Source organism: Serinus canaria, chromosome 9, assembly GCF_022539315.1.
Source record: "Serinus canaria isolate serCan28SL12 chromosome 9, serCan2020, whole genome shotgun sequence".
Taxonomy (NCBI): domain Eukaryota; kingdom Metazoa; phylum Chordata; class Aves; order Passeriformes; family Fringillidae; genus Serinus; species Serinus canaria.
The window spans coordinates 485,106-511,445 of NC_066323.1; the positions used below are offsets into that span (position 1 = coordinate 485,106).

The following is a 26,340-nucleotide window of genomic DNA, read 5'->3' on the forward strand; positions in this document are numbered from 1 at the left end:
GAATATTTTCCTTTATCCAATCCTATATTGTTACGTGACAAGATGTTAATTAGCTCATTGTTTCAGCTTAATTTTGTGACAGTGCTATAATTATATCCCTCAATTGTGCCATGGAGTAATTGCTGTATCTCCTCCAAATCTTATATTGAGATATGTTATTGGTAAACTTTGAGTTTGGCAGAGGTGTTTTGAAAATACTGTAAGGAGTCAGTAATTTTGTGTTCCTTGATTTAAAAGACAGACATTTGGCAATTTCAAGCTTTGAGACTGCCCTGTCAGTGTAAATAGAATATTGATTTTATTCCATTTCCTATCTCATTAGAGTCATTGTCATGAGGATGAATTCACGTTGTGTAATTATCTGTTCTTGCTGACAGTTCTCATGTCATTGAGACTGGTGTTTTCAGCTTCCACTTTCTCTAAGCATAAAAATAGCATTCTTCCCTGCCATCTTCTCCTTCAGTGCTGGGCTTCTTGCCTGCCCAGCTTTCTACATCTTTCTGTGAGAGACCTTTGTGAATTGAGATAAACAGGGATGTCCAGCAACCCCAGTTACAGGAACAGTGAAAACAATGCCTCAGCGCAGGGAGTTACCTTATTTTTATGTCAAAGACTGTAATGAGGGGAGAAAATGCATTGTTAATCAGTCTGCACATTTCTTTATAGCAGTAAGGGGAAGTAACAGGAGTCTCTTCTGTGTCAGATTCACTTTCTTGGACATTTCCAGGTAACCTTTTCATTGATTTGTGAGGCTGTTTCTTAGTCATTTTCATTGACCCAGCTCAGGAGACAACTAAGTCATCTCTGTTACCCTCCTAAGGAATGACTCCTCAGTGTTATTTCTCTCTTCTGTCTCTTCTGAGAATCACTTTTTAATTTACTTGCAATCCCTGTAGCTCGATATTCAGTCAAGGCAAGGTTCTGCCTTGGCCAAGCCAGTGTTGCACTATTCCCAAGACAAGTGGCAAATGCTTCCAGATTTCAAAAGGGGAGCTTTAAAATCCACCTGTGGATCATAAGAGTCTTTAGTACTGACTGCTCTGCTGGGTGGGGTCTTGAAACCGTCAGCCCCTAAATCAGTTTCAATTGAATGAAAAAGAAGTTGTTCAGTCCTTTTCCTGTCATTTCCCTATGGTTCTCCCTCTGGATTTGTTACAGTCGTTCCCACCACATCAGCGACAGCCCAAAGGAGACATCACATGTATCAGCTGGGTTTTGCAGACAGTGTATCTTCTAGCATGTGAAGCTTGCTGGGGACTCCTTAGTGACTGAGTATCACAAGAGAATTTCCAAGTAATGGGAGAATAGCTTATGCAGATAAAAAAGGATAAGTCTATGCTAACATCTTCCTTTATTTAGTGGATATAGAAGATAAACCTCTGGTCTGACGTCAGGCTTTATTTCTGCTCAAAGGCTATTTTTAAAGCTGACATTTCTGGCTGTTTTCAGGTAGAAAACAAACTATGACAAAACACTTTTTCTTCAAGTAACTGTTCATACAATATATACATCTAGTATTTCTTTGTGTCCTGAAGATTTACCTTCGAGGCATCAGCTCCTTGGAGTGATGCTTTTCTTTTTGTGGGTGGCAGCCTGAAGAAGGAAGGGTGGAAGGAAGGTGCAGTCACAAGTGTGTCACTGACCTCAGCAGGAGAAGGATTTCTCTCTGAGTGGGTGATTGTCCAAATCCTAACAGAAAACTTATTACAAACCTGGGAGTAAAACACAGTTCGGGGAGCCTTCCCAGGGATATTTCTCCTGTCAGTACATGAGAGCACAAAAGCTAGTTTTCATCTGTTTTCATTTTTAGGGTGCTGCCTTCATGCTCTCTTTTCTTTCTTATTAGGGGTGACTACTTGTGTAATGAGAGTGAAATATCTTGTTTGGAAACGGTGGCCTTTAACTTGCATTGGCTTTAGCATATAAAATGCATCAATTTACTGCTCTAACTCTTCTTGGTGTTTGGAAAAATCAATCCTTGGTATGGATTGGTTACCAAGCTGATGAACAAGAGAAAACCCTGCTGAGAGCTGTTCCACAGCTTTGTGGTACAGCTCTTCTTGCTGGCATTGGCAGCACCCTGTCCTGAGGGTCTCACAGGGAACAAATGTTCCTAACAAAATAACACAAGTCATTTTGTGCAGTGCAGGAGTGATGGTGGGAGGACGCAGATCCAGCTCTTGCAGTGCACCTTGACTGAAGGCTGGGGGATGTGTTTAGGCTTCCAAAAGCGCTCTGATGTGCTGGTATTCCTGCACGAGGCTGCAGGGAGGCCTGGTGGATCTGGTGGACCGGCTGGCACACAGTCCCAGCAGCACGTTCTCTGCTTTCAGATCTCCTGGTGCTAATCTGTCACGGCTGGGAAGCGTGGCACAAGTGCAAGAACCAAACTGGTTTGCCTGGACATCTGTTACAGAACAAGTTTTCAAGACCTAAGAATTCAATATCCTGAGCATGAGGAGTAGTGACTGCTGGTACAGGATGACCCCGAACTTCAGAGTTTTAGGCAGTTGAAGCAAATGAGTATCTGTGTTTACCACAGACACTTAGTTGTCAACCTGTGCTTGCAAGTAATTAGGTCGTTGTTTGTCTCTTGCTAGCAGGGATTAAAAACGTGGCAGGATTTCAAGTGTCCTGGCAAAGAACGCATGGTGCCTGTTGTAATCTCATTAGCTCTGTTAGGTGTGTTTTCCTTCCCCTGGAGTTGGTTGTTCTGATCACTATGTCCCTAGAAAAAGACTGTAGCTTTTTCTCATCTGGTTTGCATTCACGCTGACAGCATCGCTTCCCGGGGTGTGATTCTGGGGGCTGTGTCAGTGACCTGCATTGGAGGGTGGTGGGAAATGGGAAGACAAGGAAGCAGCATCTTTAGAAAGACGGGGATGGGGCTAGTCTTCCCCTTAGCGCAGGTGGAGGATGCTGCTGGGGCTGCAGTGCTGGCAGAATCCCCGTGGCTGGTGCTGTCAGTGTGTCCCAGACAGTGCCACGAGGGTCCCTCTGCTCCGACCTCTGCGAGGATCCCTTGCACAGGGTCCCCTGCTATTCTCAGGTGGGACAGGAGCTGTAGTTCATTATACCGGATTTGCATTTGCAGGTGGCACCAGGCTTCTGTGGCAGAGCTGGGCATCTGAGCCGCGGCGCGAAGGGAAACCCATGCGGCCCACTGGGCATCCGAGGGCGAGGTTTGCCCGCTGCCCGGCTGGCTTTGCGGCGGCCGGAGGCGCTCCCGCGGCGCGGTGCGGGGCAGAGCGCTGCTCCCGGCGGGCAGGGCCGCTGTCCCCGGGCTCTCGGCGCGGCCCCGGTGCCGCGGGCCTTGTCCGAGCGGGCGGTCGGGCGCCGCCGGGGCCGGGCCGCTCCGGGGTCAGCGTGTCTCGGTCTGTCCAAACGCCGGGCGGGCCGACGGGGCGGTGCCGGTCCCCTTCGGCCGCCGCGTTCCGCGCGCCGGGGAGCCGCGGCGGGCGGTCAGGCCGGGCCCGAGCCGCTCGGAGGGCCGGCGGGCGCTGCCGGTGCCGTTCCCGGCGCCGTTCCCGGCGCCGTTCCCGGCCGGGTTCGCTCACCGGTACCGCCGGGCCGCACGCGCGGCCCCCGGCGGGCGCGCTCGGGGCAGCGCGGCGCGGCCGGCGTCTGACAGGCGCGACCTTTCATAAGACGGCCCCCGCCATTGGCTCCCTGCCCGGAGTGTCGCTGCAACGCTCGCCGCGATTGGCCCGCGGCGGTGCTGCCGCCCGGCCCCGCGCGGGGACGCGGCCCCGCCGCCCGCAGCCGTGAGTGCCCTGCGCGGGGCGGCGGCTCGCGGGGCGCCCGCGCCGCCCGCTCGTAACGTGTCTCTTCTCTCCACAGGTTGGTACTAAGAAGTGCCTTTCCTGACGTCGCTGCTGCTTGGGACCGCTTCTAGAGCAGCCGCTGCTTTTGCCTTGCTTGCTGCCAGCTAGACTGCGACGACAGCGCTCCGCCGCTGCCAGCCCCGCGCCCGCCGGGAGGAGGGTCCGGCGCTGCTCCCCCGCCGCCGCTGCACTGTGCACTAAAGTGTGCCGCGAAGGTCAGAGCTCTGCTGCCCGAAAGCCAAGGAGAGGAGGAGAAAAAGCCCAGCCTAAACCCGGTGTCGGTCGTTGCTCTAAACTGCTGCATCTGTCTATGCCAAACTAATCGATCCCGATTGCACCGCAGAGCCCGCTGCGAGCCCGCTGCCTGGAGGCACCTGCCCGCCGCCGTCCCCGGGAGCAGCTCGGGAATCGCTGCCGGAGCCCGCCACGTTCCCATGCTTGCGGCGGCCGCACTCAGGACGGGATGCTGAGCGCGCGGGGCTAGTCCCGGCCACGCTCCCTCCGGCAGGCGCACCCGGCTGCCGGCCCGGCCCTCCCCAGCCCCGCTAACGGTGCCACGCTCTGAACTCTGGTGACACAGCTCTTCCTCGGGATTGCAGCCACCCGGTTTTACACGCACTTATTTTAAAATAGGGAGCGGGGGAAAAAAGTGTTCTGGAGGTGGCACTTTCGTAATTTCCAGTTTATCAGTTCAGCTACCCGTTTGCCCATTTTTATTGGAAATTTTAACTACCTGTAAAATCTAAAGATGGCTGTTAGCGTCACACCGATCCGGGACACAAAATGGCTAACGCTGGAAGTGTGTAGGGAGTTCCAAAGGGGGACTTGCTCACGACCAGACACGGAATGTAAATTTGCACACCCATCGAAAAGCTGCCAAGTTGAAAACGGACGCGTAATCGCCTGCTTTGACTCATTGAAAGTGAGTAAATATTACATTATTTTCAAGGATAAATGGTTAATGAAAGAAGCAGTTGTAGCCAGAGAAATCCTGCAGCCGAACAGGAGCAAGTGCTGGCTGCCAGCAGTGGGGTGTTTTGCTGCTTTTATTTTATTGATGCTTGTCGATTTGTGTTGCTGCTTTCCTCAGGGGAAGGGGACGGATATAGGGAACGAAGGGAAAATATGTCTGGCAGGGCTCAAATCCTCCAGTATGGCTACAGGGGCTCATTCTTCGCCTCCAAATTATTCCCTGCCTGTAGCTGGAATAAAGGGCACTTCACGTAGAAACAGCAAAGTCACTGTGAGGATTCTTTGTTTTTAATAGCACAAACCACGTAAGCAATATGAGGATATGTTTCCATCTCATAACTACCAGCGGGTTGTTGGTGTCTCTGGACAGCTGATGGTGAACCTTAGAAGAGTGTTTTCCTCCCTGGGTTATTCGGGTGTCTGTGAGCACCCTGCTTGCCTTTCTGTGGTTGGCACTGGTGTGGTTATCCCATCTTTTTCCCAAGTGCACTCACTTAAGGGAAGGACAGCACTTAGCAGAAAGCAAGGTGCCTCTGGACGTGCAAGCATGGCAGGAGCAGAGAGGGTTTTCAGGAGGCACATCCCATCTGGGCACCATAAATACAGGGCTGTTGTTTCTCTGTAGCTCCTGTGTCAGTGATAGGTGTTAAATGTGCAGGTCCCAGCTCCTTCCCTTGGTTTTTCATCATTTGAGTAACCTCACATGTAAAATACTCATACCACAAACAGTACAGAATTAATCCAGCGGAGTCACGAAAAAATCAAGACATGGGAAGCAGAAATTTGTCTGCCAGTTTTTTCTCCAGTGTGATTTTCTCTCCCTGGGCCCCGACCCCGAGAAGGGGAGCTGGCTGCTGGCAGGGCCATGCTCGGTGGGAGCTGCTGGAGCTGGAGCTGGAGCAGCTCGTGGCACAGCCGGGCCCGGCGCAGCGTGAGCGGGGCAGGAAGTGGCTTGCAGCAGGTCTCTGTAGATCCTCAGCGTCCCAAGCTTCACCATGGGTCTTGTCTCTGATCAGGGTACGGGGTAAAGCTCTGCAGTGCTCTCAGGCTTGAAATGCTCCATCACCCCCAGCCACGGCTTAACTTGCTGATTCTGAAAGGATTTGTTTCTCTGTTGTTCAATTTCTTTTTAAATACAACAATTACCGTGCATGCAGGGTATTAGTTTTAGAATGTGGAAATAAGATGTTTTTATGCATTAAGCACGTGCTGGAGGTAGGAGCAGAGCCAGGGCTGCCAGTGCCAGTGGGGAGTCCCAGCCCCGTGGTGTCATCACGAGGACACGGTGCTACCGCGTGTCGGCGTGGCCGTCGGTGGCTGCGCGGTGTCACCGTGGGGATGGCGGTGCTGCCAGAGCACAGGCCTGGCCCTGGAGCCTCTCAGCTGTTCCTGAGCAAGGGGCAGTGACTGCCACCCTGGGTTTGCTGGTGCAGCAGCACCCGCAGTGTCCCCAGGTTGGTTTCCCAGCAACATGTGTCTGGCCACTGCGGCCTGACCCCACTGGCCTTGCTTCTCGTGGCGAGGATCTGCCGAAAGGCTGGAAAGCAGCCACTAGAGTGACCCGGACATGATGTCAGTGGTCGCTGGAAGTGCCCTAAAATCTCAGTGCTGGACGGGGGTGCTGCTGGTGCTGGAGCCGGGTGGCAGCGTGAGCTGGTGTCTGTGTGAGAGGGGATGGAGCGCGGCCTGGGCTGCTTTCCCCAGCCCCGGCAGCGTGACTGGCCCTTCTGCTGCTGTCAGCAGGGCTCTTCGCTTCCCTTTTTAATGCAGGAACTGAGGCTGACCTTTGCCAAGCGCTGCAAGGTCCGTGGGTGATAACCGTGGGTAACGTTACAGCGTTGCTGCGGATCCTCGGAGAGGAGTGTGCTGCTGCCCTGTGGAGTCAGCGCATGGGCCGAGCTGGGAGCTGGGAAAGAATCTGCTCTTTAAAAATACACTGCTGACCAGAGCTGTTTACTTGTGCTCATGCTGACAGGTTTGCCAGTGGCTGAGCTGCTGTGTGCTGGAGAGGCTCCCGGGGATGCGGGGCAGGAACCCGCGGTGCCTGTGGCTGCCAGCGGCTCCCCAGCCCTGGGCAGGTGGTTGGTTAAGGAGCTGTACCATGTACGGAAATACCTTGGGCAAACAGGAATTCCCCCCTCTGGGGAATTCCCAGTCCAATCCCCACTGCTGAAGCCGTTGCTCAGTTTTGGTTTTGTTTGGGTTCTGTGTCAGTTTTGGTGTGTGCCAATCTCAACCACCTCTAGTCATTGAGTTACCTTGTCTGCAATATCCCAAACTTTAGATGTTCTGCAAAAGCAATTTAGGGAGATGCTGCACCAGCTCTCTCTGGACCTTAGAAGGTCAGTCAATATTTTAGTACAGATTAAAAAAGATTTTTGGTTAGGACATTCAAAAGTAATTTTTAATTTTTCAGTAATTCAATATGGATGTAATGTCCTTGTTCTTTACTAAAATAGCAGCACGCTGAAAAATTGACCTTAATGTTAAAGTATTTGATATCTTATTAATGTATATAATATTATTATTAATTATACAGCTATTCTTGCATTATCTCTTGAACATAAGACAGATACTTAGTCACTGAATTTTTCTCTACAAACTCCTGCATCTTGGCAGGAGTTGAAATGAGGTGACCTTTAAGGTGCCTTCCAGCCCGCTGTGCGATGCTGTGATGTGTCACTCCCCGGCTTGGTGTGCCTTAGGAGTGACTGCTGTGTGGAGCTGACGTCAGGCAGGTGTGAGTGCTGCAGAGCTGCAGCCCCGGGCAGCACTCCTCGGAGCTGGAGATGGCCCGTGTGCTCGGCTATTCCTGGGACAGGAGCAGATCCTCGGAGGGACCTTGTGCGGTGGCAGTGCCCTTCGGCTCTGGCCCTGGCCCAGGTGTCCTCTGCGGGCGCAGGGACAGTGCGCCGAGTGCGCAGCCGCCGCAGCACAACTCCATTGCCCTGCCCTGCCGGGAGGAGGCAAAAATAGATGCCAGAAGTGAAACTTGGCAGCTTGGGTAAAGCACTTTTTTTTAAATTACTATTTCCCCCTCCTGTGAAATGAAGGCACAAACTCTGTGCAGGGCTAGAGCAAGGAGAGCAGTGCTGCCTCCCAAGGTTCCCTGCCGTGCGTGAGCAGTGGCACTGGGCTCTGGACACCATCTCTGGTTGCAAACACGTCCTGTGGGTGCACCTGGCAGCTCCTCCTTACCTGTGAGCAGAACCAGCAGCTGCTGGCCCATGGTAGTTGGGAGCGTGGGGAGCAAGAGGCAGCCAGGCCCGTGGCTGTGACCTCTGAGGTGCTGCAGGAGGTCAGGGCTGGGACAGCCCCAGCAAGATGTTATCATCCTGCTGCCTAATTAGCACTAATGGAACCTGCGAGGCTGGCCTAGGGGAGCGTGTGAATCAAGATGAACGTGTGTGGGATAATCTGGCCCTTAGATATTAGGAGGATAATTTTAAACCAAGAATGATTATGTAGTGTATTCAAATTATGTGCTGGAGCGGCTGAGTCAGCTCCAGCTCTGGCTCTGCCTTGTTTAAATGCCGTAGGATTTTTTTCCTAAATTTGGATGCCTAAAAGCCTGTTAGACTGTCTACAGCAAAAATAAGCTTGAGTTCCTAAATCAGGAAACTGGTTTGCAACAGAAATTTGATTTTTACCATAATTTTGAAACATTTTTTCTTCTTTCTTTTTCTTGGAAAAATAAGCCGAAGTCGAACTCGTTTTTGAAATTACGTTAGCTTCATCAGATGTTCCGATAGATGAGTCATCGTCGTTTCCTGAAAGCTGAGATAAAGATGTCTGAACAATGGGGAGATGGATGTCAAATGCAAATTCTGTGGGAGCTGCAGATGCGCCGAGGCCACCATCACTGCGGCCACGCGGCCACTGCCAGCCCTGTGCTGGGCAAGGTGTCACACAGCAGGAGGGGCAGGGAGCTCGGGTGTCCCAGTGCTACCTCTGGAGCTGCCCACAGTGCTGCCCACAGTGCTGTCCCAGTGCTATCCCTACCTCTGGTGCTGTCCCGGTGCTGTCCCAGTGCTACCTCTGGTGCTGTCCCAGCACTGTGCCAGTGCTGCCTCGGTGCTATCCCCGTGCTGTCCCAGCGCTGCCCCCGGCGCTGCCCCGCTGTGCTCGGCCCAGCCCCACAGCAGCTCTCGGTGGGGTGGGGGCTGCTGTGTTCCCAAACCTGCTGCTCCAGAGTGATCTGAACCTCGCGTGGCTTTGGCCATGGTGAGCACAGGTGCCAGCCCATGGCTTGGGGATAGCGTGCACCACGGGTGCTGCGCTTCCAAGTTGGCTTTTGGTCTCCTAGGCTATGCTCCCGCTAAGGCGGCTCCTTCATGTTCAAGCTGGGTGTCCCAATGAAGTGTAAAAGCTTTTTCTACTCTTTCTTCAACAGCTGGAAAGTCTTAAACTTCCACATTTCTCTGCTTTTTTATTTTTTTTTTAATTCTAAGAAAAAGCTGGAAGCCAGAAGTGTAAGTCACTTCAGTGACGATGCCTGAGGTTGAAGCTCTGGTGCCTAGTGTCTGAGACCCACCAGCACTTGGTATGATAGTATTTTATCTTCTGATGTAGAAGTGTTTATTTTTTTAAAATGAACACCTGAACTCTGTGAAAGTGACTGCCACTTTCTACCAAGAAGGCTTAAAAATATATAAATGTAGCATTATTATTATTATTATTGCTGAAATTCATAAGCATTTTATTTCTTCTGCCTCAGAGATGTAATTGTTAGTTGTTCAAGTCTCTCTATTGAAGTCCCTCTGCTTTGTCCCTGCTTAAAAAAGTACTGATTTTTTTGACTTGCCGTTCTCCCTTATGTGACACTTACCTAAGGGTGTAGAGTAAGAACTCTATTCCATTTAATACAAAGAGAAGAAAATCCCATAAGCCTATTGCACTAATCATGCTGGGAATGGCAGATCATGGATCTGATTCTTCTTCAGTGAAGGCAAAAGAAGAAACCCAGAACACTTGAGCAGGTGATTCTTGAGTAGTTCTACCTGTGTGGTGTCTGGCATCCCTGGACCGCGGGGCAGTAGCAGCAGCAGGACTCGGGGTGCAGGGATGAGGTGAGGCTCAGGGCTGGGAGGCAGATGGACACATGGCTGATTTCAAGGAAGCTCGTAAAGCAGTAACCCTTGGCAAAAAATGAAAACATAAACAATGTTCAAATTCCTAAGGTCTGATTTGCCATTTTTCTCCTCTCCAGCCTGTGCGTCTGCCAGCAGGCTGAGCTCCAGAAGAGGAAGCAAAGGGAAAAGTGGCAAACACATGGAGAAAATGGGGCAATTGTTAGGTGGAGTGGCAAATAGTCCATTAGCAAACCAAACAATTGAAAGCACGTGTGTTCCTCTGTGGGAAGATAGATGGTGTTTTGAAATCTTATCAGGCCTTTGGACAGAGAAGTTACAACTAACTACAGCCTTCGCAGCTCATTTTACAGTTTCAGCTCTGCCTTGGCAGAAAGAAATTAAGTAGAAATTAAAACATTGCACTGCAGCATTTGCACTGTCATTTCTTAAAGGCTGTGCATAATAGAAAGCAGCGTGGGCTCCTGTTACAGTCAGGAACTCTGCTGGGCATAGTCAAAATGAGCAAAATTCTGAACTGGTTTGCAGGGAAGATGTAAAGAGGCAAAAAAATAAGAAAACTTCGTGTCAAGAACATTCAGACATTTGTCCCAAGTCTTAACAGAGTGATCAGGAGCAGCCTGTGAGGCCTGTCTCCTTCCCAGGATGACCCCAAGTGTCTGTTTTTCCAAATACAGATGCCTCGTTGCCAAGGCTCACTGAAATTTGTTGGAAGCAACAAATTACATTCAATACCGAATGATCACATCTGTTTTTTGACTTTGGAGAAATGCTGGTGTTTCTTTGTTGGGACTGCAGAGCCTTGTTAGCCCAGCTGGATGTTATTTAGGAACTACTGCCCCGGGTGCTGCTTAGGAGTCTGCGCTTCCTGCCAGGAGCTGCTCCCGTGTCCATGCCTGGGAAGGAGCCTCTTCTGCAGGTGAGCAGCCAAAGCCAGGGCGAGGCCACAGCCCTCCCTCCGAAGTGCTCAGCTCCAGGCATCCCCGCAGAGAGAGCCAGCAGGGTTTGGGCTTGGCCAGGGTCGGGGCAGTGCTCTGTGCTGGGCTGTGCTCCCTGCGGGGCCTCGCGGCACCAGGGCTGCACAGCAGCACTCCAAACAGCCCCCAGGAAATCACAAGAGCTGCTTTTATCCTGATCCAGAGGGCTGTCTTGTCCCCTGTTTCACAGTGCCACTGGGAGGATTACTGCTGTTGAAATAAGATTTAAGTCAACACTGAATTGTCAGGTCCTGAAACACAGGATTATGCTGGTAAGAAAACCTTCGGGTTCATGGTTGAATTTGTTGAAATACTTATGACTTATCCTCTTCATAAGGAAACATCTCAGGATTTAACTGATGCAGAACACACATTGAAGTAGTTGAAAGCAAATGCAATATTTGATCAAATGAAGGAAAATACATCTGATGAAGTGGATTTTTAAAGAAGAAGAAATCCAGTGTAGTGCTTCTGGAGGGCTTCACCCTGGCACTAGCAAGCTGCTTCCTTAGATTGCCTTTTTGTTATATTCTACTCACTGGATAGACTTCTCAGCTCTCAGCCCTGGAGATCCCAAGAAGTTCTCTGTCTTTTCACAGAGGGGATGGTGGGCTCTGATGGGAGAATGCTGATAACTCCCAAGTTTGCTGACAGGAGCAGGAGGGAGGAAGGGGCTGGCTGGGGTAACAGGTCTGGATCCAGCTTCATCTCAGAGCACTTCAAGTCCCGTCAAGTTCCTGGAAAGACTCTCTTCAGCTCCAGATTTCTCTGGACCATTCCTAACTTGGCAAAATAGTATAGAGAGTTAGCAAAAGGAGTGCTGTTTGAAAAGAGGAGCAGTTCTGGGAGGAAGAAAAGCTGGTTACTTTTTGTTGGTGCCATTTGACTGGATTTGCATGGGTTAATTCCAGGCTTGCATAGAGACATAAATGGTTGTGAGACTGAGATTTAAATTTGAAAGAGAGGAATTGCAAAGTATGGAAATTGTCCCACATGTGCCCACTGGACCAGGAGGCAGCTGACATAGACAGGGAGCTGTGAGGATGTGGAGGGTGGGTGGCTGCAAGGCCACCTCTGTTGAGGGGACAAACCTGTGGGGAGCAAACATTCCATTGAATCTGAGATGGAACAGGGCAGTTTGTGCTTGGGGTGGGTCATGGGCAGGAGTTGGCTCAGGCTCAAGGGGTCTGTGGTGTCCCTGGGGGACTGAGTCGTTTGTGTGTGGACATGCTGGAAAACCCGACAGTCCAGAAGCAGGCAGCAAAGCCAGGGTAGCTGCAGGTGTAGTTGGTAACTACCACTTTGCAGGAGTAAAACCCATTGTTTTCTGCTTGCTCTTTATCCTGGGTGGGATTCACTCTAAAATGCTGTACAGGTTCATTGCTGGTATTTGACACTGGGTGAGGAGGAGGTTGTGATTTTTTTAATTTGAGAGCATCTTTCCAGCTTTGTCTGGCTCAGGGAGAGGTTCTCACTCCCTCCAGGAGCCTGGCAGGTTTTTAGGTGTGCAGTAGCCACCACAGTAATGTCAGGAACAGCCCAGTTTTTATTACTTGGTTCTGTTATATAGGAACAAGAGTGTGCACATTTAACAGAAGTCTTTTGAAAGGAATAGGCAGAATGAAATATTTTCTGGGTCTTTGGGGCTCGCTGTAAACTGACATTGGTGAAGCAAATACTGAGTGCCAAGAGAGCACACTTGGTAGTGTGTTTGTGCAGAATTCAGCAGGCAGCAGCTCGGAGCACATTGTGCCATCAGAGACAGGCTGGGCTGCAGCTGCACGGGCTGCTGGCTCTGCTGTCCCTTCCCCTTTCTCACAGCGCAGTCAGTGTTTAGAGCCTGCTGTAGATGGGAAACTGTGCCTGCAATTCTGGTTGCTTTCTGGTTGTAGGGTGGATGATTTTTTTCAGAAAATAATCTGCATTGATATATGGTTGCTTGTTTGGTGCCCTGGTAAAATTTTCCCTGCAGTGAGCTGAGTCAGTAGACAGCCTGGATGCCTGCAGTGTCTGTAACCAAATAAAAACCCAGGTGAGCTTGGAAAGCCCCTGACTGTGCAGACTCAAGGGTTAAAGAGTTCCCACTCACTAAGCACTCCTTAGAGGAAACAGAAGAGTCAGTACTTGGTATCTGCTAGTTGTTATTTACTCCTGTTGTTGGCTGATTGCTGGCTGCACCTCCTGTCTGTGGGAACAGAGTGAGGTGCTTCCCTTGGGCAAGGCATGCAAGGATGGATGGATGGATGGATGGATGGATGGATGGATGGATGGATAAAATGCAAAGCTCTTGTTGTCAGTGGAACACGAGGAATTGTTTCATAGTAAAAAAATTAATTTCTGATTTAAATTTCCAGGTGATACTGGAGGGGTGTGGTGGAGTTGGTCAGTCCAGGGAACACCTCACCAGGCTGAGCATTTGCTGCAGAAGTGACAGTGTGTGGAGCTGCAGCTGGCAAAACAGGCACGCAGCACAGAGTGAGCTCACTGCAGCCAGGAGAGGGTCTGGGATTTTCTCTATGGCTGCACTGAACAGGAGGAAACGGGATTTTTTATGACAGTGGTAAAGGTGATTAAGTCTCTAACTAGAAGAGAAGACAAGGCAGAAGAGAGAAAGAAATTAAAGGGTGGGACAGAGGAGAGACAAAAGGCTGAAGAGGTCAGATACTGTTATAGCACCTGGCAGATAACACAGGAGAGAGGGCTCTGTCTGAGCTGTGTGAGCAGATGGGAGGGGAAGGGGAAGCAAGAGCAAAGCACAAGCCAGGAGATCAGGAGATATCAGAGGATGTAGTGTGCGGACAGGCTCCAAGATTCCTTGACAAAATGTGTTTGTTCCCAGGTTCTGACAGCTTTTTGCAACAGATATTTTGCACCTAGTTCCAAACGTGGTTACTGGTGTGATTAAATATATCTGAAGAGAAAAATAACACTTGCTGATGGATTTTTTTTTTTTTTTTTTTTTTTACTGTGGGGGAAAGCACACCTAGTTTTGTCTTGTTGCAATCCTTTAGCATTTGGCTTCATTAAGTGTGGCACTGAAAATCAGAAGGGAAGTGAGGTCTCCTGTTCGTGTTTAGTCCATTGGCTGAAGACACTGCTAATGTTTGTAACAATGTAAAATATTTCTGCACAGCATTTGTCACATATTTATGGTTTAGATGTTTCCGGTAATTTTAGATACCTAAGGAATTAGAGACTGAAAAAGTAGCAACAGTGGAAGGTTGAAGTTATTTGTTATACTTGTCAACTGTTCTGCTCTGGGCTACACACACACTGCAGGCTGTTTGTGTATGTGTGTGTGCTCACTGTATTTTATATATAATGTATGTCTGTGTGTATATGACTCCTCCAAGTTTTTCCCAGGCTGTGTGTTTTGTGTGTTGACTTTGGGTTTGTACAGAAAAAGGAGCATTCAGAAACTGCAAAGACCTTTTGTGAATTAAGAAGCTACTTTATGCTTAAAAAAATTTAAAATCGTAGTTGCTAAAAACACACTCATATTTAATAATTAAAATTTGGAAAGCATTGCTGGATTTTATCGTTGTCTGGAGTACAGCCATGGGTCAGTTGTCCAGCACCATCTGTAGCTGTTCCATTCTTTCTTCCCTGTCCTGTTTAAATGACAAATAATGAAGTGTTTCTGAGTGACTGCTCAAGTTCTGTTTGACCACCTGACAAATTACTTGGTTCAGCTTCTGCTCCTTAATGTTGTGTGAAAGCTGTCTGAGCCCTGGCAGCTGCAGGAGGGAGGCAGGGATTCCCAGTGGTCGTGGGGGTGCTGCAGGCAGGGATTCCCAGTGGCAGTGCTGCCAGGGAAGAGCAGGATCAGCTGCTGGGAGCAGCACATCTCCATGTCCCTGGAATGCTGGGGTTCTGAGCTCTTGGGGATAATGGTGAGCAAAGCTGTCACTCTCACCTTGTGTCTTTGTAGGGAGGTTTTGGGGTAGAAGGTTCTCATTTTCTATTTCACTACTTTGCTGGTTTACTACTTTTAGAGTGAGTCAGGTCTCACATAAAAAAAAAAAGGTCATGGAAAAGAGAGGAATTCAATATTTGTTTGATTTCCTTTTAATGCTCAAAAACAAGTTGTTTCCTCTCGTAGATCTAAGTAAAATGTATTAAAAGAGAATTTAGGTTTTTGAAGAGCAAGCACCTGTAAGGCAGCCCTGCAACCCAGCCCCAAGGCTGATGCTCTCATCTCTGGAGCTTTGATTCTGCCTCACCATGCTGAACTTGGGGAAAAAGTGCTTCTGCAATGAGATCATGATACGCCAGTCCTCCCTCTGAATGTTCCTGTTTGTTTCATCAGCTCAGTTGGCTCCCACACATGGAAAGTTTTTCATTTCCCACCAGCTATGTGGCTGAACACTTGAAGTGAGAGCGTTTGAGTCTTCAGGTCACACACATACACAGTGTCTGCAGAGGTGGCATTTCCTGCAGCTCAGCGTGTGCACCAAGGTGGTGACACTGCCAAGATGTCCTACAACAACATCAGACTGCCAGGAGCAGAAACCACAGAATCATTTAGGGTGGAAAACACCTCCAAGATCATCGAGTCCCCACCTTGTCACCCAGCCCAGAGAATTTGTGCCACGTGCAGTATTCCTTGGACGCCTCCATGGCTGGGGGCTCCATCCCCTCCCTGGCCAGCCCTGCCAATGCCTGACCACCCTTTCTGTAAAGAAATTCTTCCTGAGAATGCTGCTTCCTACAGAAAGTCTGCATCTGTAAAACAATACTACTCCTCTTTCCTTTTTGCCATTGGGCTGGGGTTTTGTGTCTTCCTCCTGGCTAACGTCCTGCTGGGGTGGGCTGAGGAGCAGAGCACTGCACAGCTCTGCTTTGGGACAGGACATGGCAGCTGTCAGTGCCCCTGTGAAATAAACAGTCAAAGGGAATTCTGACTGCAGAGCAGTGCTCGGCATGTTTTGTGGTTATTTAACTTTAGAAAAATAAATCCTGCCACCTGTGTTTGCCCCTAGTCCGTGTGCGCTGACCTGCTCTGTTCACATCATGGCAAGGGCAGGTGGATCTGCACCTCTGTGTTCCTGCCTGCCCACGAGCTCTGCGAGGCCTTACAGACACTGAAAAACAGATTCTGCTGCTTGCATGTTCTTCTGCTCCTCTGGTGTCTTTGTCACCTATTTCATAAGCTTTTCTGAGCGTTTTTCTTCTCAGTGTGTGACTGACAGAGTTGGGCTTTTCAAGACTTTTGCATCAAATATTCACCCTGCAGCCGCATTTCTGAGCACACAGAGGCTCTCACCTGGTCCTGCTTTGTGTGAGTATTTGTTCTAGGAAGGAGTTGCATTTTTAGAAGTGAAGCCTATGCAGAGGCTTTAACAGAGAGAGGCTGGAGAGCTCCTGAGAGCAAGCAATGTTTCCTGGTAGCTGTAATTATATTTGCACTGCACTGGTGCGGACAGAGCACATAGATACTGTCTTTATTTGCACACTGCCTAACAGTGGGTCTTTGTTCTGTCATTTTGCTGTCATTTTGTTTCATGTGGAAAGTGAGCAAAGCCAAACCTCTGGGGTAGAAGGTAGCAGGGGTGCAGAGTGTGTAGTTACAGCAGCACTGCCTGTTAGAGATGCTTAAATGAGTGCACACATCCATCCATCCATCAGACAACTTTGTCTTTGTGAAGTATTGATCTGCAATATCAATGTTAAGAGGCCTGGAAAGCACTTAGTGCAGGAAATTATTCCTGAGCTGTATGAGAAAAAAGCCTGTGACTGATATAGGGCCTGTTGAGCCCTCTGTCCTGCCTTCCCCTCCTGAGCAGTGCAGCACAGAGCTGAGCAAGGAATTCAGCATGGTGTGGGCTGAAACTTCCAGTTTTGGTTGGTGCTTCCATGTGCAGTGTTAGTGATTATTGGATCATGTCATGGGCAGGTCAGGGGGCTGGACCCTGCACCGCCTGGTTACTCGTGGGGAGGGCTGAGCCCCCAGGTGAGAAATTCAGCCAACGGGGCTCGTGCCCTGCGCGCTGCCCTGTGCCGCTGCTCTGCTGGCTTCCACAGGACACGGAGCTTCCTGCCCCCAGCTCCGATGGCATGTTCTCTGCTCCTGCTGCCTTTTCCATGGAGCTGTTAAGTGCTTCAGGGCTGGCTTTGGTTGGGTTTGTTTTTTTTAAAGAAATGTGACAAGTGTGTCCCAGAGGCACAGGGGAAGTGGTGCTGCGTGTGAGGTCCCAGTGCTGCTGCAGTGGGGCCTCCAGCCCTACCCTCGTTCCCGGGTGGTTCCTGCAGGGACTGCAAGGGTGTTTATTTGGTTAGCAAGCTTTTACTGGGCCTCATTGCACACTTGCAAGGTAAAACAAACCTGATGTGTCAGCCTTTGTTTACCCGACACTTTCCCTTTCCTATTCTTGCTTGCTTCAATTTGTTCTTTGTTAAAGACTTTTAACTCTCCGTTTTCCTTCTAATGTTGAGAACATCAACATTTTTTGGTATCATTTTTTTTCCCCTGATGTCTGAATTACTTAGATTGATCCTCCCTGTATGAATTTTTGAACTATAAACTTAAAGTTTTTTTATCTCTCTTTGGCTGTACCCTATGTTATTTATATCCTTTTCTTCCCTCATTTGCCTAAGCAGTAAAAAACTGTTACTCAAGCTTGTCATCAGTTGGCCATGGTTTGGTGGCTTTCTTTATCTAGCTTCTAATTACTTCAGATTTGTCTTTTCTCTTGCCTCTTTGGATGAGGTAGTAAAATCTTAGGTTTGTGTTTTTCTAGTCCCTTTACCCAGTGCTGTTATCCCCTCATCAGTGACGGGCAGACCAGATTTCAACAGTAATGGGTACTTTCATTGCCATCAGGGAAATCTGATCTTCCTTTCAGTTTCCACCCCGCTCTTCTGAGGCATAAAGTGCCTCTATGATTGAATACCACCAGACCCATGATAATTCCATCACCAGCCCAGTGTTCTCTGGGGGGCTGTTGCTGGTGTTTTCTTGTCCAGCAAGCCGAGCAGTTGGGGTGTTCTCTGTGCTGAGGAGGAGCTGGGTGTGTGGGTTAAGGGGTCACTGTTCCCCTGGGGGAGCCTGTGCAGGACCCTGCTGTTTGGTGCAGCAGGGCACTCAGGACAGCCTCTCCTGGCCAGGGCAGTGCCCAGGGCAGTGTGTCCCGTGCCTGCCCTGCCCTGCAGGACCCTGCTGTGTGTGTGCAGGGTTTGGTGCAGCAGGACAGCCTCTCCTGGCCAGGGCAGTGCCCAGGGCAGTGTGCCTGCCCTGCCCTGCAGGACCCTGCTGTGTGTGTGCAGGGTTTGGTGCAGCAGGACAGCCTCTCCTGGCCAGGGCAGTGCCCAGGGCAGCGTGCCTGTGCCTGCCCTGCCGGTGGAGCGCTGCTCCCCTCCCAGCCCTCCCATCCATCCCGGTGTTCCGCTCCCCTCCGCCCTGCTCACATGCTCGCTTTTTTTGTCCAGAAGTGACTAAGCTTCCTGTTATTCCACTCTGTCAGTTTTTCCCCAATCCTGCTGTCGTGTTGGGCAATATTTACTTGCCAGCAGCTTCCTCTGCCGCTGTCCCACTCCGCTCCGTCCTATTCCCACTTGACTCTTAATTTGTTATTTGTGGCCCTCAGGGATGTTCACTTGCACTCTGTTAGATTTATTTCCACTAAAGCCAGGATTTATGGAGAGCTGTGAATCCCAGGAGAGCATTACCTGGATGCTGCAGGAATGCAGTGGAGACTGTTTGATCTGTGGAGGGAGAGCTGCACTTTGTGAACACACCTGACACAGGTGCAGCCAGGGCAGCATCACAGCACTGTCCTGAGCTGTCCCTGCCTGATGGGTGTGTTCCTGTGTACAGAGGACTTGTTCCTGCCTCCTTGGAAGCCACAGGGACACTTTGATTTAGCAGGGCTTTCCTCAGAGGATGGGAAGTCGAAGGAGCTGCTCAGGAGAGGGTTTTCTCTCTGGAGCTCCAGGGGCAGCCTGGAGGCATTGGCCAACACTGTGGGGAGGTGGGGGGTGACTCTCCCTGCATGCTGGGCACGGCTGGCAGGGTGGGCAGTGGCTGAAGGTGTCTCTCATGGACCTGTGCCAGCCCCTCTGCCCTGAGGCAGGGTGGTCAGGCGGGTGGGGATGTCCCCACTCCAGCACCATGCCGGGCTGGTGCACCTGGCCCCACCATGTGCCTCCACTGGGACCAGCAGCAGCAAACAGCCATGGCGACCCAGTACTCCTGGTGTAAAAATAATACCTCAGGAGGAGTAAACAAGCTATTTTTGTGTGTTAGGGGTGGCCGTGCAGAGCTGACTCAGGGCCTTGCCTTGCGCTGCCACCGAGGGCTTATTCAGACATGCTGAGCATTCAGAGCAGCTTGAGGCGCTTCCCTTGGTGCTGGGAGGGTGGGATGGTGCCAGTGGGGCCTGGGAGGTGTCCGTGCCCTGAGAGGGGCTGCTGGCTGCCAGGCACTGCTGCTGTGTCACAGAGCAGGGGACACCCCAGTGCCAGGTCCTCAGGTCCCCGGCAACATGGTCGGGTCCTGCTGGAGCTGCTGCCGGCTCGGATGGTGCTTGTGCCCAGGTACAATCAATTACATGGAATTTCAGCAGGTGGGGAGGGAAACTTTATCTGGAAGCAAATAGGGACAGAGCTCGTAGGAAATGAACAGTGCCTGGCAGAGATTGGGTGTGAAAACTGACACATAAATGTCACAGCATGAAAAATAGTTTCTCATATGTAAAATTAAACCGCTTGTGACCCCAAGGCTACAGCAGGGCTGGGTACACCAGGGGAAGAGCATCTCTCTTTTGTTTTACTCTTTTATGGCACTTTAGCACTACAACAAGTACTAATTTTAATTGTTTTACTTTGCACGTGCTGAGTTCTGTCAATTGCCAAATTCCAGAGTGACGTTCCCACTGGGCTTTACAGGTTTTATGGTGGTGACATGTGCAGAAACAAAGGCAAAGGCTAACAATTCTACTTATGTGATAATTATGATATGATAGAACGTAAAGGGAGAAGAGCTGTGTTCAGTCTGTCTTGCACATTTAATGATTGTTCTTTGATTTTCACTTCAAACCAGGTAGTATGAGCTATTAAAAAAAAAAAAAAATCAAAGTGACCAGGGGTACTTATATGCTAGCCAACAGAAAGAAAGAGGAAAGGTGTGGGAGAGGAGGGTGCCTTGGGGTGGGATGTGGGGTCCCTGGCAGGGGCACACAGTAGTGCCCTTCGAGGGGGACCTTGTCTCAGGGGGATGTAGTGGTGTCCTGGGGTGGGACATGGCAGTGCCCTTGGCAGGGGGAATGTGGCAGTGCCTTGGGGTGGGCACCACGGTGCTGGGGCAGTAGCTGCTCTGGGGGTGCCTTTGGGCACGAGGCTCGTGCGCTGGGTTCATTAATTCCTCCTGAATTGCTGATTAAGGGTCTTCTTTCTGCTGCTGGTCCTGGCAAGCTGCACTGACCGATTTTAAAGGGGTGTTTTGTAGGAAATCAATGTCTTGTCAAAAGTTCCCTCTTGTGGAAAACAGATGGAATTTTTTCTTAGAAGTTGTTAAAGATTCCCTGGTTTTGTTTTGGTTGTTTTTTTTTTTTTTTTTTCCCAAAAGAGAAATTCTTTGACTTTGTTTAGTTCCTAAAATTCTTGTTGGACAGTGGCACTGCTTTCTGCCTTACTCAAGTGCATTTGTGGGTTTGTCCTTTCAGTCACAGTGGGATTCTGGCTGGAAGAGGCATCCACTGGCCTGATGTGTCCTGTTACTGGAAGCTCTGAGTGGTTTTCCTTCCATTCCTGTGTGAACTTGTCTTGTTCTTTGGGTTTGCAAGGCAGGGCAGCACTGGCCAGTTCCCCACACATCTCCAGTCAGTGGCACTGTGGTGGTGACAGCCATGAACCTTCACTGTCAAACCTGTGGGTCACCTCATGCTGCCCTAAGGGGGTTCAAGTCCACCTTTTACCTGCTGTGATGGACTTTAGTGGTCCCTCAGCCTCCTGTGGAAATTGGTCTCCAAGGTTAGTGTTTAGTGGTGCAGTGACATCAGACTAAACTGCTTTGGAACTCCAGTGCCCTGCGAGTGACGTGCGCCCTGCTTCCTCCAGCAGCCTGTCCTGAGTGCCAAGCATGCTATATTGGCCTCTCTTTTGTTTTATTGCTGAGTAGACTGAATGGCCTTAATTTGTTTATCCTGTTAGCAAACTGTACAGAAAAGCCAGAAGTGTCAAATTTTTGGTTGCCAGAGGCAGAACTTGGTGTCAGCTGCCAAAGGCAGCCTGTCAGTGGCTATGGCACACACACAAGGGTCCCTGCTGCTCTGAAAGACTGTGGGCTCTGTAATGCCCAACTCAGCTCAGTCCCAGTCCTGACAGCTCTCCCCACTGCCTCCAGAGCCACTCTGGGTTATTTTGGCAGTACTGGAGGTGTGTGGTAATTAAGTAGAAAGGTTTGGATGTCATCAAGCACTATGATTCCGTCTTAGGCAGTTTTTTGTGTTGTAAAATGTCTCTTGCACGTGTGCAGTCAGGGACCTGGAGCTGTTTGCATTCCTGAAAATCAGGTCACCTCTCCGTGCTGCTTTCAGGGATTTCACGGGGTGCCCTGCAGCCCCTGGGTTTCCCAGCAGTGGAGCGTGCTGGGTTTGTTTTGTCAGGTGCCAGCAGCCCTTACAGAGCCAGCAGAGCACACAGCTCTGAGGAGGTTTCTGTGTGGCATTGCTGAAAGGGAGTCAAGATCATTTCTCATGCTGCTCACTCAAACTTGTGATCCTTTGTACGCTCGGGGAAAGTTCCTCATGCTGAGAAAGCAGCTGTTGGCTTTTCCAGGTGCCAGCAGCCACTGCTCCCCCCGTGCCATGAACCCGCTCTGTACCTGTGCACAGGTACCTGTGCCACTGCTGTCTTCCTGGGCAGGGTTCACTGTCTGCCTTCCACATTCTAAGAAAAATGGCATCTCGGGGATTCATTTGAAATCGTATCTCCAGGCTTTGATCCCCAGAACAGTTCCCATTTGAGGCTGACCTTGGTTTCAGAAAAATGTTTTATTTATCTATAAGGATAGGTCCAGGCAAATTTCTTCTTTCAGCAGAAATTCTTCTCTGTGAGGGTGGTGAGTCTGGCGCGACCCTGGCACAGGGTGCCCAGAGCAGCTGTGGCTGCCTCTGGATCCCTGGCAGTGTCCAAGGCCAGGCTGGACAGGGCTTAGAGCTACCTGGGATAGTGGAAGATGTCCCTGCCCATGGCAGGAGGATTGGACTGGGTGATCTTTAAGGTCACTTTCAACCCTAACAAGTCTGTGACTGTGATGCTATGAAATTTCACTTTTAGAGCTTTTCATCTCAGAGTGCTTTGTTTCACCTATGCTCAGTTGTAAACTGAGTGAGCAGCACGCAGGAGCGGGGTAGCCCTGTCCTCACGTCACCTGGGCCCAGCCTCTGCAGCCAGGCTGTGGGGCAGAACCTCCCGGAGCTCCGTGCGCCCTCTGCTCAGCAGAGCCCTGCCAGGCAGCCCCGGGGAGCTTCAGCAGGAGTTAAACACCACCACTGTGGACATTCACTGGTGAAAGTCCTGGCTCTTGTGAGGGGTGATAGGGATTGCTGCTCTTTCCCCCTGTCCCCCCAGACCTTGTTTTGGAGCCTGTGCACCCCTAGCCCCTGTACACATCTGGAGGGGGTCGCTCTGTCCCTGCTCACATCCAGCTGCAGGTGGGGGATGCGGGTCCCGTCTTGTGGGCCACGTGCCCCGTCTGATGGGGCAGGGGATGCCAGGCTGGGGGTACGCTCTGGGCATCTCTGGGAGCTAAGGGCAGCTGTCAGGGGTGCCCAGCTGGGGTCCCTGTGCAGCAGATGCCCTGATGGGCTCAGTCCCGAGCTCTGTGCAGAGGATTGGCGCGGTGGTGGGGCCTCACCGCTCTCCTGCTGCTTATTTGCTTTGTCTGTTCAGGGCAAATTTCTGGTGCAGGTTCTGTGTAGTGCTCTGTGTCGTGCCTGTCGAGTGACTGTCAGGGGATTATGGCTGTGAGCAGGATTTGGATCACAGCAATCCCAGTACCTGCTCAGCATCCCACTGTTCTGGCCACTTGCAGCTGGGCTCCACAGGAATGTGCACCGATAAACAGATTAAATCTGCCGTGTGTTGTACTTGATCCAGACATAAAGTCATGTTCATTCTCCTCTTAAATTGTGGGTCATTGCATGCCTGAGTGAGCATCGTATGGATTAGCAGAGATTGCTCTAAAAGCATTTGGCAGCATTGGAAGTTCAAGGAGCAGCTGGAGCTCTCGCAGGGAAGGGCTCGTGGTTCCCAATGGTGCAGTGACCCCCGGGCTGCCCCTTGGGGGGACAAAGCCCCTCGGGCTGGGGGGAGGCTGCTCCTTCTGCACCCCCCTGGAAAAATGTAATTCCCTCATGTCCTGGGGTACAGCACTGGCTGGGGGCGGGTGGAGGGGTGCTTGGGATGAAATGAAGTGTTGTTCAATCTCAGGCTGCAGAGTCTGTGTGTCCTGGGAGTGTCAGTATAAATACTTATGGATTGATACATATGTGGTGTCTATATAGACATAGGGATATACAAACATTTGTAGTAATACCGAGATCAACCACATATTGAATATTTATATAAATGTTTAAAACATATAAATTTTAAAATACATAAATAGAAATAAAATTTATTAAAGAATTTGTGTAAGTACTTGTACGTCCATGTGTGGTTGATGCATTTGCTGATGCTGTTATGAAATGAGAACTGGGGTCACTTGGGGGTTTCCCAGCAGCCTCCTTACAAGAGGTCGGGGTGGCTAGGGCTGGACAGGTGCTCAGTTGACATCACTGTAGGTGCAAAGAAAAGTGGCACAGGTGTGAATATCCCCATCCCCATCCTCATGTCACTGTTGTGGCACTGGGAATCATTCTGTGCTTCCTCGGAGCTGAGGAGGAGGCACCCACAGACGGCAGGAGCAGCAGGGAGGGTTTTGCTGCTGAGCTGGTGTCTTTCCTTCTGTTTGTGTGCTGGCAGTCTGCTTGCTCTGTTTGCTTTTTTCTTTCTTTTTTTAAATCCTGTTGTATTTCATGGCAGTAGGACAGCTCCCGTAGGAGTGCTATTAGCTCTGCTAGCCAAATGATCCATTAGAGGGGTTGAGGCTTTTATGTACAAGAGTCACACACAAAGACGTCATTAAGTGGTCACTTTGGTGTGTTTTCACATGGAAGGATTCACTTTAAAAAGTGTCTGCAGAGTGCTGCCATCAGTATCCCTGTGCCACAGCAGCAGCCCTGGGGGGAGCTGAGGGGGCTTCACAGGGGTGATGCCCTCACCTCCTTGCCCCGGAGATGTGTGTTTGCCCCCAGCTGGCATGCTGCTTGCCCTGAGAGTTGTGTGTGTGTCCAAACTCACAGCCCCTCCCTGGCAGGCTGTTGGGCTGTGAGCTGGGGGAGCTGCAGGGTCTGGAGGGCGAGCACTGCCCCCAGCTCTGGGTTTGGCCCTGAACCAGCGTCTGGTTATGGTGTGGGACCAGCTCTGGGCAGAGGCACCTGTGGTCCCACAGCATCAGACAGGGGCAGAACTGGCTGCAGGTTCTTGTCTGCAAACAGGCTGTGCATCAGCCTTGTGCAGAGGCCCAGTGATTGCAGCCCTGCCTCTGTCTGGCCTCAGAGGTGTCAGTCACTGACTCACGGGGCTGCAGGCTGCTTCAAGGCAGCCACGCAGGCCCTGTATATTAAAATATAGATATTAAAAAGCTTTCTCTGAATGTGCAGGCAGCCTCAACACAAAGCTCCTGCAAGCAGTTTATTTTTAAAAAGGAAACCACAGCTTACATGGAGTTAAATGTTTTCCTGTAAAAGCCATGGGCATCAGGATAAATAGTTTTACCATTTACAGGCAATAGTCGATGGCACGTAGCAGCCATCCTCCTGCTCGGGTTCAAACGCGCCGGGTCACAGGGATTTGTGCTCCCTGACAGAGGGAGGTGTTTGTGTGTTTGCTTTGGATCAGAAGCATTCCCTGTGCTCCAGCTGCACTGTTGGGCTGTGGCTGCTGGTTCTGCAGCTTTGGCATCCCCAGCCCGGGGGAGGCAGCCCCAGGCAGAGCTCCTGGCTGAGGGAACACCGCAGCTCCAGCAGCAGCAGTCGGTGCCACAGCACCCTCAGAACATCCACACGTGTTTCAGTGACTGAAAATTCTATCAGTCATTAAGGATTGTTTGTAGTGATGGGGTGGTGTGTGTTCACACAGGGCAGAGGGGATGTGCAGCGCTCACTGGAGTCTCTGCTGGCCACAAGGAGATTTCTCTTTTGTCCTTAGGAGGTAGTCTGGTCAGTGGTAGAGGGTTGTAGGTCTGACCACCAATAGCCACTTCAAATTGCAGAATCACAGACTCAGGAGTAGAGGAGCTTGCAGTGTCAGAAGGGAATCCCAGGAAAACATTTCTGTTACTAAATATACAATCAGGGTGTTTTCTGGAAGGAGATTATTATCATAGAGCAAAAGTTGCAGTTGGATGCCTAACATACAGTGTGGGATGTCAAAACCAGGGTGTGCTGTGCTTCCCAGAAAAGTGATGGTGTGGGGAAGAGCCTGGTGGTGACCACACAGAAATGGGCACACTCCTGTTCACCTGTGTGCAGGTCTGAAAAACCCAGGTGTACTGTCACAATCCAACACACCTGTCAGAGGATCCAAGTCTTCTAGGAATACCCTGGATTTTCTGAACGTAGAATCTGGGAGTGATATTTCCAAGGCATGATTGGTCATTTTCTTTTGTCTGAGTTTGCCACATTTTCCACAATTCTGTAAGTGTTCACACAAAGTGCCTTGTGCTTTGTGGAGAGTAAAGCCCCCATTAAGTGTAGCTGGGGATGCTTCTGCCCTGTGGGAAGGTGCCTGGGGACAGGTACAAGTTCCTGCTCCCCTGAAGGCAAGGTAAAAAATCCTCCCAGTCCAACTCCTGATCACCAGACCATGCTGAGCCCTGTGCTGCCCCCGATGAGGTGTCACAGGAGGCTGAGCTCAGCAAGGTCAGGCACATCCTGCTCCCATCCGGAGTGGATGGCATTTCTTCATTTTTGACAGTGAAAGTGAACTATACAGAGTAGGAAATAAATCTGTGTATTAAACACCAAAAAAAGAAATGGAGAAGCAGCATGAGATGAAAAGAATTACTGCTGCAAGGAGAGAAAGCAAATGTGTGCTTGCTGCCATGCTTCAAGGAAGAGTGAGGAGTTTGCGTGGCAGCTGCTGCAGGCACGGCGCTGTCCGGCTGGTCAGAGGGGCTGAGCTGAGCTCAGCAGGCACTGCCTGACCCTGCTGAGCCCAGGGCTGGGGCAAAGCACCACCTGAGAGTGGCTGGGACACCGAGGGACCCAGCTGGCCCTCTGCCCCTCGCCCCACTGGCCTTGAGGGCCTCTGCTGAGGAGCATTTGTGCTGAGTTTTAGTCCAGCAGGATTGGGTTAATGCCCCACTGTGCTGGCACGGCCCATCAGGACACTGCAGCATCCCCTGCCACCTCTGAATTTACTCACTTATAATAT

General features: G+C 50.5%; 1 protein-coding gene across 17 annotated transcripts in view; it reads left to right on the forward strand.

Annotated features, from left to right (window-relative positions):
• The window catches only part of MBNL1 (muscleblind like splicing regulator 1), a 65,019-nt gene that overhangs the window by 14,774 nt on the left and 23,905 nt on the right, over nucleotides 1–26,340 (forward strand). For 14 of the 17 annotated variants that reach the window (XM_050978210.1, XM_050978208.1, XM_050978212.1 and 11 more), the window contains exon 2: nucleotides 3,841–4,746. The exons of the other annotated variants lie outside the window; for them this stretch is intronic. In XM_050978210.1, coding sequence (XP_050834167.1) covers nucleotides 4,573–4,746 — 174 coding nt within the window. In that variant the 5' untranslated portion in view covers nucleotides 3,841–4,572. The remainder of the gene's footprint in view (nucleotides 1–3,840; nucleotides 4,747–26,340) is intronic. 17 annotated transcript variants of the gene reach the window in all.